At 47.8% G+C, this 13,379-nt stretch overlaps 1 protein-coding gene across 1 annotated transcript in view; it reads right to left on the bottom strand.

The window, feature by feature from the left end:
* ARID1A (AT-rich interaction domain 1A) overlaps positions 1-12,823 on the bottom strand; it is a 77,966-nt gene extending 65,143 nt beyond the window's left edge. The window contains exon 1 of the mRNA XM_077837720.1: positions 11,682-12,823. Coding sequence (XP_077693846.1) covers positions 11,682-12,815 — 1,134 coding nt within the window. The 5' untranslated portion in view covers positions 12,816-12,823. The remainder of the gene's footprint in view (positions 1-11,681) is intronic.
* Positions 12,824-13,379: the final 556 nt, after the last annotated feature.

The raw sequence follows: 13,379 nt of genomic DNA, 5'->3' as shown, positions 1-13,379 counted from the left end.
GAAACAGTAACTTCCTAAAACCCAGACTGGCATACTATCAAGGTGTAATCCCACTCCTAGAGAGGACAGATGGCTACTGGTTAGGATTTGGGAGATCTGGCCTCAAATCCCTGCTCTGCCACAGACTTTGTGTGATCCTGATCAAGTCCCTTACACTCTCTGTGCCTCAGTTCCCTATCTGTAAAGTGGAGGCCATAGGATTTCCGTACCTCACAGGGGTGAGGAGGACAAACACATGACAGATTGTGTGGTGCTCAGATACTACCGTAATGGGTGGGACATACAAGTACCCAAGATAAGTTCCCATCCCATACAGTCATAAGTTACAATAGCTGGCTGTATCTATTACACATGTATAATTAATAGGCCTGGGCCTTTTTCCAAGGGTTATGAATGGGTACAAGAATCACCAATCCTATTTGGAACAATAGTTGAATGGACAAAAAAATAAAATAAAATAAAGCCACCAATCCACATTGTATAGTTTGGGTACTTCAAAAACCACTTTGTCACACCACATGCAGCCAACCACAGTTAAAGCACTATAGAAAGGCCATTTCTGCAAGTCTATGGGCATCTACGGATGTGCCGGCCTAGCTAGCATACCAGCCTCAAGTGCAGGGCCTTACGCACATTTGATAACAGTACCCAAGTAGTCAAAAATGTTACAAGTTAAAAAAATAAATATAAAAATCACAACTCCTTTCAGCAATTCAGCCATTTAAATATTTCTTCTGAAGAAGGAAAGTGCTCTTCTTCAAACTATTCCATAGTTAGCACATTTGAGGAAGACCTAGCTAGCTTGCTACTAGAGAGTTTAATTATTTACACCAAGTTAATAAATACCAGATACTCCTTCTAAATCTGTACAGGGTGCATAGTCCCATAGTCGTTTGGACTTTAAATCCAGTGCTTGATAGTCATGGAGAGCAAGACATGAAACCTGAGCACAGGAAGGATCCCACGCAGCAAGAGAACAGTGTGTATGCAGCATAAGCCTGTTCAGTCCTGAGATCCTGGAACAATTTCAGATGTTACAACAAGAGTAGTCAAGTTCCTTCAGCAGAACCTCAAGTGAGCATTAATTTAAAAGAGAAAAAGACACTGTTCACAATTTGTTAACTGGCAGGTTCTCCTCAAAGGACCAAAAGAGATCTATGCAGCCACCTATAGAGCTATGCACCCACCAACAGGGGGCATCGTACCAGAAAGTCACTTCCTCCTTTGGGAAAGACTATAGGATTCATTTCCTCCTCTCACTAGAAGATGTGATAGAAGCAAGCAGCCCTAGTTCTATTTTAATATTCAGATACTGCTATTCTCAGGGCAGGTCTACACTACAGGGCTAAGTCGACCTAATTTACGGAACTCCAGCTACATGAATAATGTAGTTGGAGTCAACATACTTAGGTCGACTTATTGCGGTGTCCACATCGCGCTGGGATGACAGGAGAAACTCTCCCGTCAACTTTATGCTTCTCATTCCGACGGACTACCGGAGTCGACAGGAGAGCGATCGGCAGTCAATTTAGTGGGTCTTCAGTAGACCTGCTATATCGACCCCCTGGTGGATTGATTGCCGCATGTCAATCCCCTGGTAAGTGGGGACAAGCCCTCAGTATTAGCCTGAAGAGAGAAACCCAAGTCCAATGTCAGATTTTAGACTGTTTCAGTAATATTCAGCAGGACATAAGGACGACAGACACAGTTCTTTTCTCCCAGATGGGGAGCTCCATCCTCCCTTATAATCACATGAACCTGGCTCTCCCAAGGTCTGCAGCAGAATTCAGAGCCCACAAACAAGGAAACACAGGCTACTTTAGTCTATGCACAAACTGAGGCAATTTCTATGTTTTATGGTAACTGAAGAGATGGTTCTAAATATTCACATCACCACAGAGGTCAGGATCATTCCTCCAATCCCATAACTAAAAAAGAATGTTGCCAAGGAATCTTCCATGTCCTGCTAAGAAACCCAATGATTAAGGCTGTTAAAAAAACCCAAAACTTGCGGGCTCTGATTTTGTTGTGGAAACAGCAGCTTCACACACACACAGCAAGTTAGCTGTTGCAAATGCGAGAGGCATTGTGACTTGGTGCACAGCGTCACACCACCAATCAAATTTGGCCCAGCCATCCCTCCGTCATGCTTGCCTTTGAGAACCAAGTGGGATACACAACGTCTCTTCTGTGCTACTGCCCTTCTTTGGGAGGCAGGCTATTTGCCTTGGAAGAAGGTGCTGGAGCTGGTCTGTGGATACGCGCACATAAGGGCTTGTATGCACACAGGTTTTTGTACTGCTATAACTATCCATCTAGAACGCGATCAAAGTTAAAGCAATACAACCCCTTAACACGGACAGATGAACTGGCTGTATACATATATACAGCAGGGTTGAACCATTAATTATATCTGTATAAAAATAATACCCCTAACCTAAACATTATATCAGTAAATACAACAGTTTAGACCAGACCTAAGCAGGATGGATTAGATAGGACTTCCCTTAAAAACAAAGTGGATGCTACTGAATGCTCCCACTGGCTCTAGAAGCTGGAAATCAAACCTGCATCTATGACCATTGTTCCAGGGCAGGACGGAGATCTGTCCCAGGGACTGAATTTCAGCTCCATTGTTATCTACCCACTCTAGTACTGGTGAGGTGATCCTAAACTCTCAGCAATGTATTTAACACATTAAAAACCTATGTGAAAGTTACACGCTCAAGTTAGGTTGCATGTGCAACCTAAGTTTTGCCCCCACATGTGTACTTATTATTATTTCTTCCCACAGGACTGCTGCCTCATTCAGTGCCTGGGATGAGTCAAGGTTGTGATCTAGATTAGGCTGTGTGTAGGTGCCCTGCCTTATTTGTTGCAAGAGATAGAAGGTGTATAACAAATGAGGCAGAAGACTACAGGAAGAAAGAAGAATGGTCTTATGGTTAAGACAGGTGGAATGCCACACCCCAGAGGAATTCTCTTCTGTATTTGCCTTTGCAACATTCTTCCTACGAGATGCCAAATAAGTCACTAAACCAAAATTTTGGCAGAGGGCACTAGTTGTATAGGCCTCATTTCTGGGGGTCCCAATAGGAGGCACCCAGGGCCTTACATGCAGAAGTTCTAAGCACTTAACTGCAACTAAAGTCAACAGGAGCGGTGGACACTCAGCACCTCTGCACTGAGGCAGCGTGGCCTAGAGGAATGAGTTGACAGTTGGGAGTCAGGTGATCCCAATTCCCCTCCTCCGTGGCAAGGAGGGGGAGAGAAAAAAAAAAAAAAAAAAAGGTCAGCTAGGAGCTCAGGGAGCTCCCCTCTTCCCCCAGCTCTCCCAGTGCATACGTGAAGGTGGGGTAAGCAGCGCCCTGGGTCCAGCTTTTGAGACATTCATATGCAATTCTTTTGGTAGTCTACCAAAGTTGTGTTGACATCACATGGGAAGTGGAGATTTTCAGGTTTTCCACAGTCAAACCCATATGGAATTTCACAGAACAAAGAAAAGGCACTTCTCTGGCCACAGGTCTCTTCTTGTCAAATTCCAAAGGCCAGCTACGAAGTCACCAGATTCTTTTACAACTGAAGTGTTAGGAAAGCCAACAGGGAACATTTTAAGTTCTGTATGATACACTGCCTTAGTTCTAACTTGCAATTCAGAGGCTTGGTCTAACACGACCAACTTATAACAATGTCTCTTAAGGCTGTGGATTTTCCATGCCCCTAAGCAAGGCAGTCATACCGACCTAACCCACAGCGTAGACAGCGCTATGTTGATGGGAGGGCTTCTCCCATTGACAAAGGTACTGCCTCTCGGGGAGGTGGCGTATCTACGCTAACAGGAGAAGCTCTGCTGTTGGCGTAGGTAGCGTCTTCACTAAGCGCTGCATCACTGCATATATAGACACACTCACAGTTTATACCAGCCCAGAACAACCAGAGTTGCCAATAGTTAAAGCTAGCAACTTTTGGAGACCCGACTGGAAACATCCTTTCTGGTCTTTGAGACTATTCCAATCCCAATAGTTATGTTATGGGAAGATCAGCATACTGGTTACTGGATATGAAACTGGAAAAACCCTGTTCCTCCATCATAACCCCTTTTACAAACACTGGTTTCTTACGATAGTTTAACAAAAAAAAAAGTCACCCTCCCACTAGGAATGGGGAGGCAGGGGAAGGAAAGGGTGAAAATCACCTTGTTATTCATCTCCCCTCCCCACAAAAAGGAGATGGCACCGGAACGTCAGCTTCAATATCATTTTACTCTGGAGTATCTAAAGCAAGGAATTATTTGTACAAGAACTATGACATAGGGAACCGTAATAAAAGCTACCATTACACAGCATCTTATACATTTCACTACAGAAACCTCACGTGCACATATTGACAGCTCAGCAAGTGTTTACACAATGCTCAGAGGCACTCCAGAAAGAAAAACAACCAGTGCCAAACTTGCAAATGCCTCTTCCTCACTGCTGAGCTATGACAAGAACTGGGAGCGCAGGTGTATAGAGAAGAGGAAGAAATATGAACTCCTCCCCGATCCCTATTGCATATTTACACCACATGGTTAGATCACTACAGGAACAAGAAAAGTATGCACACGAGATCAACCCTGAAAGAAGCGGCTGTTCCTGTTCCAGCCCTTACCAAAGCTACTATGTCATTCTGCAAACCTCCTACAGCTGGTTTGGGCACTGTGTTTCTTTAGACACAGAGCACCATAAAAAGCGGTGGGTGGTTTTTTAAAATGCATTATACAAAAAAAAATAATCCTCTATTAAATGGACCAATGGCCTGGTGATTAAGGGATAGATCTGGGAGTCAGAAGACCTAGCTTCTATTCTCAGCTCTGTTACAGACTTGCTGCATCACCTTGGCAAGTCACTTAACCTCTGTGCCTCAGCTTCCCCCTTCTGTAAAAGGGTTACCACCACCAGAGTGCAAGACTGGAACAGAAAGATCTGTGCTCCAGTGGCAAGCTTTCCCTAGGAAGTAGCGGACTGCCCCGACTACCAACTTTGACAGAATTTCAGCTTTAAAAAAAAAAAAGTTTAAGTTTATAAACATAATATTGTAAAGATTACATTCAGTTCGTGTTTGGAAGGTCAGCGGAAGTCTTACTGAGCCTGCAGAAAACAGCTCCAATCTCTTTGCAGCTGCTCAGCTTGCCCAAGTCAATAAGGGCAAGCAACTAAAAAAGGACACTGTCAATTTCTCTACTGTCATCCAGGCAGGTGGATAGTAGAAAAACTGACAAGACCTGTGTCAGTTCCACTCATCTTCCCCAAATATCAACAGGGAACAATAACTTCCACCCTCCCATCTTTCACATTCACCTCTAGCTGGTAGGTTTAGGACTCTGGTGAGCAAGTGACTGGTACATTTTTCTCAATCCACGTGCATTTCCCCTTTATACATAAGAGGCTGCCCCAAAAAGTTTACAATGAACTGTTTTTTCTAATTGACCAATTTCAACAAATTTAAGTTCGACATAGCACCTTTTAAAGAGCATGTGCTGGTTTTTAAGTTCCTGGTTTAAAAAAAATACAAGGGGGGGTAAGGAAAAGCTATTGTACTCCCCTGCTGATGTTTACAAGGGTCTTTACAGGAGGGGACATGGGTGGGTCTATCAGCAATACTGTCAGGCCCACCCCTCCTGTCCTTCTTCACTTTGCACATGCCTGCCCCTTCAGTTTTAGCTTTACTACTGTGACTACTTAGAAACACTCTTGCAGGACCCAAGTAATGACATGCAGGTGAACTTCTCCCCAAAGTAGTGCATGTGACAGCAAATGCAACCGAGCACGTCAATAAACTGCCCGTATACAAAGTGCCATCAAAGGTACCAATTAAACGAACGGGGAAGGAAAGAGTACCTTTTCTCCTGTAGCGTTCCAATTATAGTGATTGTAGGGGTTACCTGTGAGATCAGCAGGTACAGATTTTTCAGGTGGAAAGGGAATTTCCAAATTGGTGTCCCTTTGAGCACAATAGCAAGGACACTGGTGGGGAAGCAGTAGGGGTTGTAACACCAAGACAGCATGGGGGCCTGTGTTATTTTAAGTTTTCATTTGTTTTGAAGAAAAGCTGCTGGGTTGTTTGTTGCAAGGCGTGCATGTTAATACCCCTGGAAGGTCGATAGATATTTACTAATATTATCCTCAGATGAAAGGTGCTATATCAGCCCAAAGCTTAGGTTTCAGAGTAGCAGCCGTGTTAGTCTGTTTCCGCAAAAAGAAAAGGAGGACTTGTGGCACCTTAGAGACTAACCAATTTGGAAGCTTAGTATCTTCACGATAAAAAAAAGTGATATTCGAAAATACTCATTTAAAAAAAAAAAAAAGAAAAAAACATTCTTCCCACATCCCTGTGACCTCCTACCATGATGGGAGAGAGATCTGGTACATATTTTTCTAGTGTACTATTGAAAAAACCATCACCGTACTAGCATTATAGCCTAGTGTTTTAACAAGTTAAGTGGAATGACAACGGAACGAGACCGACAGTGATAGGAAACCGTCTGCCAAAGATTCCGTTTAAAAAAAAGGAAGTTAATAAAGAGACCCCTGCACCTGTCCCCACTCCACCCCCAATCCCAAACTCCAGAGGGCACATTCTGTTAGTATCTTGGCAATAATAATAGCACAATAGGAGTTAGCATACACAAAAAGGTGATCTCACTACCCCCATGCAGAGTGAAAAATAAGCACTTATGCAATGCCCTTCATTTGTAGACCTCAGCATATTTTATTAAGGTGGGCAAGCATTATTAAACCCACATCAGCTAAGTGACTAAGGCAGAGCGATTACGCGACTTGTCCAAGGTTATACACCGTGAGTCAGTGAAAGAGCAGGGAACAAAACCTGACCCCAATTCTGACTCCCATTTGGGTGTCCTATCCACTAGATTATGCTGCCCTGGTAGATGCCATTAGTTCACTGGGGCCTCCCAAAGCACAGGTTGTATCCTGAAACACCAGCCTCCTAAAACCACTTGCACAAAATATTTAAACAGAATGGCGAGGCCAAGGCCTCATCTACACTAGACCAGTTTAACTAAAATCAATTTAAAAGTTAATCTAGCTAAACTGGTTGAACCTTAGGTGTGTCTACATTAGGGGCTTGCACCATTTTAAGAAGTTTTACATTAGGGGCTTACACCAATTTAACGAAGTCAATTTTAAAAATCAATTTAATGAAACCAGTGTACTTTTCTAGTAGAGACAAGGTCTGAAAGTCATTCACAGGCAAGGCCCACATCACAAAAGAATACCACCTCTCTTTTGTTGTACAGAACTAATGTTTACTAGACCTTACGGGCAATGCAAGAGCTGCCAACAATGCAATACTAAGCAAGAAAAAACCCTAAGATAAAAGTGAACAGGAGCCAGGGCTCAATTTCAGATTCCAAGATATCACAGCTCACTGGCACTAAATGGCTCTGTGCTGCCAATTTATTTTGAAAACCATGTTTTTAACAACATGTTCATGCTTCAGTTGCTACTAAAGTTGAGATTTAAAGTCAACAACTGGGCCTAGAGATTTTTTTTTTGTTATTAGCACGTTATTGTTTTTAAACCAAGTTCCCTGAACATGTAATAAAGGTCTCTGGATGACAGTACACCTATAGGGAGGTTATTCAACATGTGAATGTTTAATGCAACCCAAAGACATCTCCCATTACAGGAGATGCCTTTTACTGTAGTTAGCATTGTATCAAGACAAATACCCACCTATCTACTCATTAGCAGAAAGTCTCTTCTTGCAGGCAGTTTTCTTGAGGATCGTTCTGCTCCCTGACCCCACCCTTTTTTCTTTATAATTTTACTACTAATGAGACTGGACAAAGTCATAGTCCACTACCAAAACCAGCTATATGCTACAGGAAAAAAAGGTGAGTGTTTATCTTTCCATTTTACTAAGAGCTCTAGAAGCCCTGTATGTGAGATGGCCCAGACTTCCTGCTTGTCATTCCCATAGACCTCCAGGATCTTCTAGATTCACTTATTCTGTAAAACAAGTCTTCTAATCTCAATCCAACTCTGTATTTCCAGACTAAAATGGTCATAAGAACAAACAAAGTCCCTGCATCTGCCCCGCTCCATACAGATAGAGAACATCCCAGTATTCACAACTCCCCGGATCGGCTGTGCATTCTTATAGGTGACCTATCTGCAAAAGTCTTTAGTGTTGAGAGGGTTACATATTGCTGTGCACAAGTGAGCAGCTACTTTTAACCTCTTATAGGAAAGAGTCTTTCAAATCAAGGTTTTACATTAAAACAGTGAAGTAACTCCTAAAGCAAGAGATGGGTAAAAAGGTCTGTACCTCCACATCATTCATCCTGAGCTTAGAGAATCAATGATATTTATACTCTTTCTTCCTTAGTGCCTGCCTGCCTGCCTGCCTGCCTCCCCACCCCCCAGAAACCTAAACATTTTTCCCTTCTGGATGACTATATAAAGGGAAAACTAACTAAACACTTTCCCCCAAACTCCCTTCCCTTAATCTGAAAGTAGAGGTACTGGGGGGGGGGGGGGGGGAAGAGAGGGAGGAATCTATCCTTCTGAAATTTCTCAGGTAAGGTTATTTGATCAGCACCCATTGGCTCACCACTGTACAAGACAATAATGAGATTGAAAGCACTTAGTTTAGTCCGATCTAAGAAACAGAACAGGATACACTGCAAGGAGGTTATAACATAGTTTTGGGGTATTATTATTAAACCTACTTCTTGTGGGCAACCGAGAAGACGCAGGGGGAACTGGTTCCACAGTGCCAGGCAACAGCGTTTTCACAACATGAAGAAGGATTGTGTACATTTATGTCTGATCATCCTTGGCACACAGAACTTTTTATAGAGGCCATTTGTGCTGTCTAAAAGTCACTTTCATTCCCAAAACACCAAACATACACTCACTAATAATCTGAGTTGATAGGACTAGAAGGCTCACACATACTAAACTGAATGCCTGGAGTATAAATTATAACCAGACCAGACCTCTAGGATACACTGGGGGTGGGGTTGTTTTTTTAAACTAAACGATTTTTGAAAGTTTCTATCACAGAATCACAGCCATGCTATCCATAATCCAAATAGGTCTATGCACTGGAGTAAAAATCGGTTTCAAACAAATAGAGTTTAATCTTGGGCTGTTTTTTTTAGTGCCCATCTTATCCAGGTTGATTTTTTTTTTTTTTTTTTTTTTTTACAAGATATAAAATCCCTCAGTAGGGCACCAGTTTACATGACACACTTGTGCAACTTTCTTGCAAATACATAGGGTTGTATTGCCCAGGAACTCAAATGTTTACCCTGAATACAAGTTGCATATGTTCCAGAGTAGCAGCCGTGTTATTCTGTATTCGCAAAAAGAAAAGGAGTACTTGTGGCACCTTAGAGACTAACAAATTTATTTGAGCATAAGCTTTCATGTTGTTAGTCTCTAAGGTGTCTCAAGTACTCCTTTTCTTTTTTCAAGTTGCATGTGGACAACGCGGTGACCACAGCAGTGATAACAGCCACTCTACTAGAAAACACACTATTTCAATCTAACAGAAAGAACACAGCTAAGCTGAAGCAGACATCGCTATCAGTTAGCAAGGAACAAAACTTACACTAAGTTTTCAGAGCCACAGAAGAGAAGGATTGAGCAAGAAGGGAAAACTCTGTAGCTGTATGTCACACTCCAGAGTATCAAATGTCTCTGACCCAGAGCTTGCAATGAAAACAGGCAGGGTATGAGCAGAGAGAAGTCTGTCAGTCCTGAACAAGGCCATTACACATTCAGATCTAAGACATGTAAACACAGCATAACAGATTATCTGCAAACTCTGATTAAGAACAGATATGAACAGAATGTTAGCATCACTGTCCCAAATGTCCAAAATGTCTGACTTGCATGTAGCTGAAAGTGCAAGAGCACATTTGTATTGCTGGCATTAGTTACATTTCCAGCAAATTAACAAAAATATTCATTTACAGACTCTTATCCTGCTCCCACTTCTCTCCAAAAAGTAGGAATTTACAATATAGTCAGGCCCAACAGTTCCAGGCATTTGATGTTTAATGTCACTATAATAAACAAACAATTGTTCCTTCTGAACTTAAGTAAAATTAATATAGTGATTAAAAAAAAATAAGTCTTGAAGCATAGGTAAGGAGTTAGGCCAGGCCTGTACTTTAAGAGAAAACTCAATATGAAAAAAAGTGTTAATCGATAATTCACCATTTCTACTACTGCAGCTACAAATGCTTTTTAAAAGGTTTCTAACATACCCCATAAAAGCCCCACATTTACTATCTGATAACGGACCCAGCCAATTTCAATTCTGAAATGGGTCAAAACTAGTCAGGAATAAATGCATCCTTAGATTCCATCAAAGAAATCCTTTATACCAATGGGAAAGTCACATAACCAAAACAAACAGCACGCCCATTGTACAGAGAACCCCTGCTACTGTTCCGACAACACTGAATCTATTCCAGGCTGTATAAAACATAACAAGCAAAATAAAATCCAAGGTACAAACAAAATGCCATTCCCCTTCTCTTTTGTTTCAGGCACAATGCAACAAGGGCAGCCTGTCTGGAACTCTGCTCCTGCTGATACAGTATTGCTACTGAACTTCCTCAAGGTCACAGCCAATTTCAGCTGTGGAATAAAAAGGCAGATAGTGGCAGTGGTGGTTTGGGTTATGGATGGCAGAAAAGCAGAGTGTAAAAGTTTATGAGCTCATCAGGATTGTTGTACCATTACATCAGAGGCAATTATAAATGGCCAAGAGCAGGAGATGGGGAGCCAATCAGATCACAGATAGGATGTCAACCTAAGACCAACTGTCTCCTGGCTTTGACAGAAGGATTTTACCTCCATAATTCAAATCCCAAACCAAAGCAATCTGCACTTACTACTCCAATCACTGAACTGTTTACCAGCACTTCCAGGGAGAGGCCCAAGCCACTGGGCTAACCAAGAGACTGCTCAGGAAAATGGCCACAGCTAACCTGGGCAAGCTGCAGCTGCCCAAAACAGGTCACTTCCCACCTTCCTACCCCCAGGGAAGTGCAAAGGCCCCCTCGCTTGGAGCAAGAAGAGGGAGGAAGAGCCTAATGGGGGCAAATGTGTAAGTGCTGCTCTGCAGAGCTCCCACTGCCTCTACTGATCGCACCCCTTCCCATGCCCAACAACGAGGAGCTCAACTACCCACCTCCACCCCAGGCACACACGCACCATAGTGCCAGGCCCTTCCTCCACCCAGGGGCTCCCTCCAGCTCCCCCCTAGAGCCCCCACGGCAGGCAGGGGGAGTGGGAAGGAGAAGGCACCGCTCTGGAAGCCTCGCACAAAGGCTGGAAGGGGAGGAAGAGAAGGCAGAGAGGCAGCCATTTTAGAGAGAGAAAGACACAGACAATGGCAGCTCCCCAGCAGTGTGGGTCCAAGTGGGGGAGGGAACCCGTCGGAAATTCGCCCACCCCGTCACCCCCCTCCATCGCCCCACGTGCCCCCATCCCTGCCCCTCATGGGTACCCCTCTCCTGCCCTTGCCCCCATTGTCCCCGGCCCCCAAGCCACCCCACGTGCGCCCAGCCCCTGCCCCTAACCCCAGCCCCTGCCCCCCCACCCACACACGGGCCCGCCCCTGCCCCCACACACATCCCCCCCATGCCAAGCGCTCACCTGCTGGGTCCTAGCGAGCGGCTGTCCCCCGCCAGCGCTGCTGCTCCCGGGGCTCATGGGCGCATGGTGGCTCCTTTGTTGGCCCCCTCCTGCGGCCGTGGCCCAGGCCTGGCTATTGCCCCCGCCGTACTGGGAGGCCATGTCCGCGGCCGGGCCCTTGGCGGCGGCTCCCCCGTCCTGGGGCCCGCTGCTGTAGTCGCCCCCGGGGTAGCCCTGGTAGCCGCGGGCTGAGCTGGGGGAGGTAAGCAGCTGGTTGAGGGTGGGGGTCGCGGTGGGCTGCGGGGTGGCGCCCCCTCCTCCTGCTGCCCCGCCGGCGGCCGAGGGCCCCATGGCCCCGAAGCGCTGCTGCTGCTGCTGGAAGGCGGCGGGGGATTTGGCCCCGGCGGCCGCTTGCGCGGGGCTCTGCGCGCTGCCCCGGGGGGAGCTCAGGGCGTAGGCCTGGGGGGGAGGCGGGTAGGCGCCGGCGCTGCGCCCGGCCGCCGCCGCCGTGTAGTAGGAGTTGTACTGGTGGTTGGGGAAGCCGTGCTCGGCGCCGCCATGCGAGTTCTGGGGAGGTGGTGGCCCCGGGGGGGCCCCCGCCGGCCCCGGGTAGGGCTGCTCCAGGCCCCCGCTCTGCAGCGCTGCCATGCCAGTGCTTTGTTGTCCGCCATGTTGGTGGAAGGCAGCCGCGGCGGCGGCAGCGACGGCAGCCGCCTGGGCTCCCCGGCCGTAGGGCGGCCCGAAGCCGTAGGCTGGCGGGGCCAAGGCGGCCGGGTGGGAAGGGGGAGGCTGCTGCGGCGGCGGCGGCTGCGGCGCCCCCACCCCGTCGCTGCTGCCGCCGCCGCCGGGCGGCTCCGGGAGGTTATTGTTCAGGGTGGCGGCGGCAGCGGCGGGCCTGGGGCCCGCGTTCCCGTTCGAGCTCTTCAGGTCGGGCTCGGCCCCGGCGTCCCCTCCGTTGCTCTCGGCCCCGTCCTGCAGCTCCTTCCCCGGGGGGCCCTCGCTCTCCGCCTGCTTCTCGCCGCCGCGCTCCGCCACCGCCTCGCCCCCCGCCTCCTCCGGGGGACAATCCCGCTGCTGCGCCTCCGCTTTCTTCAGCTCGGCTGGAGCCGGGGCGCCCAGGCTGCTGGCGGCGGCGGGGGCGACCTGAGCAGCCATGATCCCCCCTCCCCACCTAGCCACCCTCCCCGGACCCCTGCCCCCGAGCTGCTCCCCTGCCTGGCCGGCCGGCGGGAGGCCTCGCTGCTCTGCTGCTCCCCGCTCAGGCGGCGGCGGGCTCTTCAGGGCAGCGGGGGCTCATTCCCCCCCGGCCTGGCTGGCGAGGCGGGGAGGGCTCCGCTGGGCTGGGCTCCCCGGGGCCTGGCCCCGCTGTGCCTCCTCGGTTGCAGCCGGCGGAGAAAGGGGAGGAGGGATCGGGGGGAGAGGAGGAGGAGGGGGTGGGGGGGGGGGACCCGGGACGGGGCTCCCGGCGTGGGAGAGGCAAGAGGGAGGGGGGTACGGCGGGCGAGCGGACCCCGTCCCTGGAGCCGGGCGGTGCGGCGGCGGGGCCGGACTAGGCGAGCCGAGCAGCAGCTCCCGACTCTCGTCCGCCGAGTCCTGCTCACTCCGACACGAGGCTCAGCACTGCCATTTTACCCAGCGCCGCGGCGGCCTGCCAAACCCGGAGCGGAGCCCAGCCCGGACTGGAGCCTCCCCCCTTCACAAAGGAGGAGCAGGCAGGCC

This window comes from Eretmochelys imbricata, chromosome 19 (assembly GCF_965152235.1).
Source record: "Eretmochelys imbricata isolate rEreImb1 chromosome 19, rEreImb1.hap1, whole genome shotgun sequence".
In the NCBI taxonomy this organism is placed as follows: domain Eukaryota; kingdom Metazoa; phylum Chordata; order Testudines; family Cheloniidae; genus Eretmochelys; species Eretmochelys imbricata.
The sequence above is the reverse complement of the archived record's forward strand: the minus strand, read 5'-3'. Positions and strand labels throughout refer to the sequence as shown.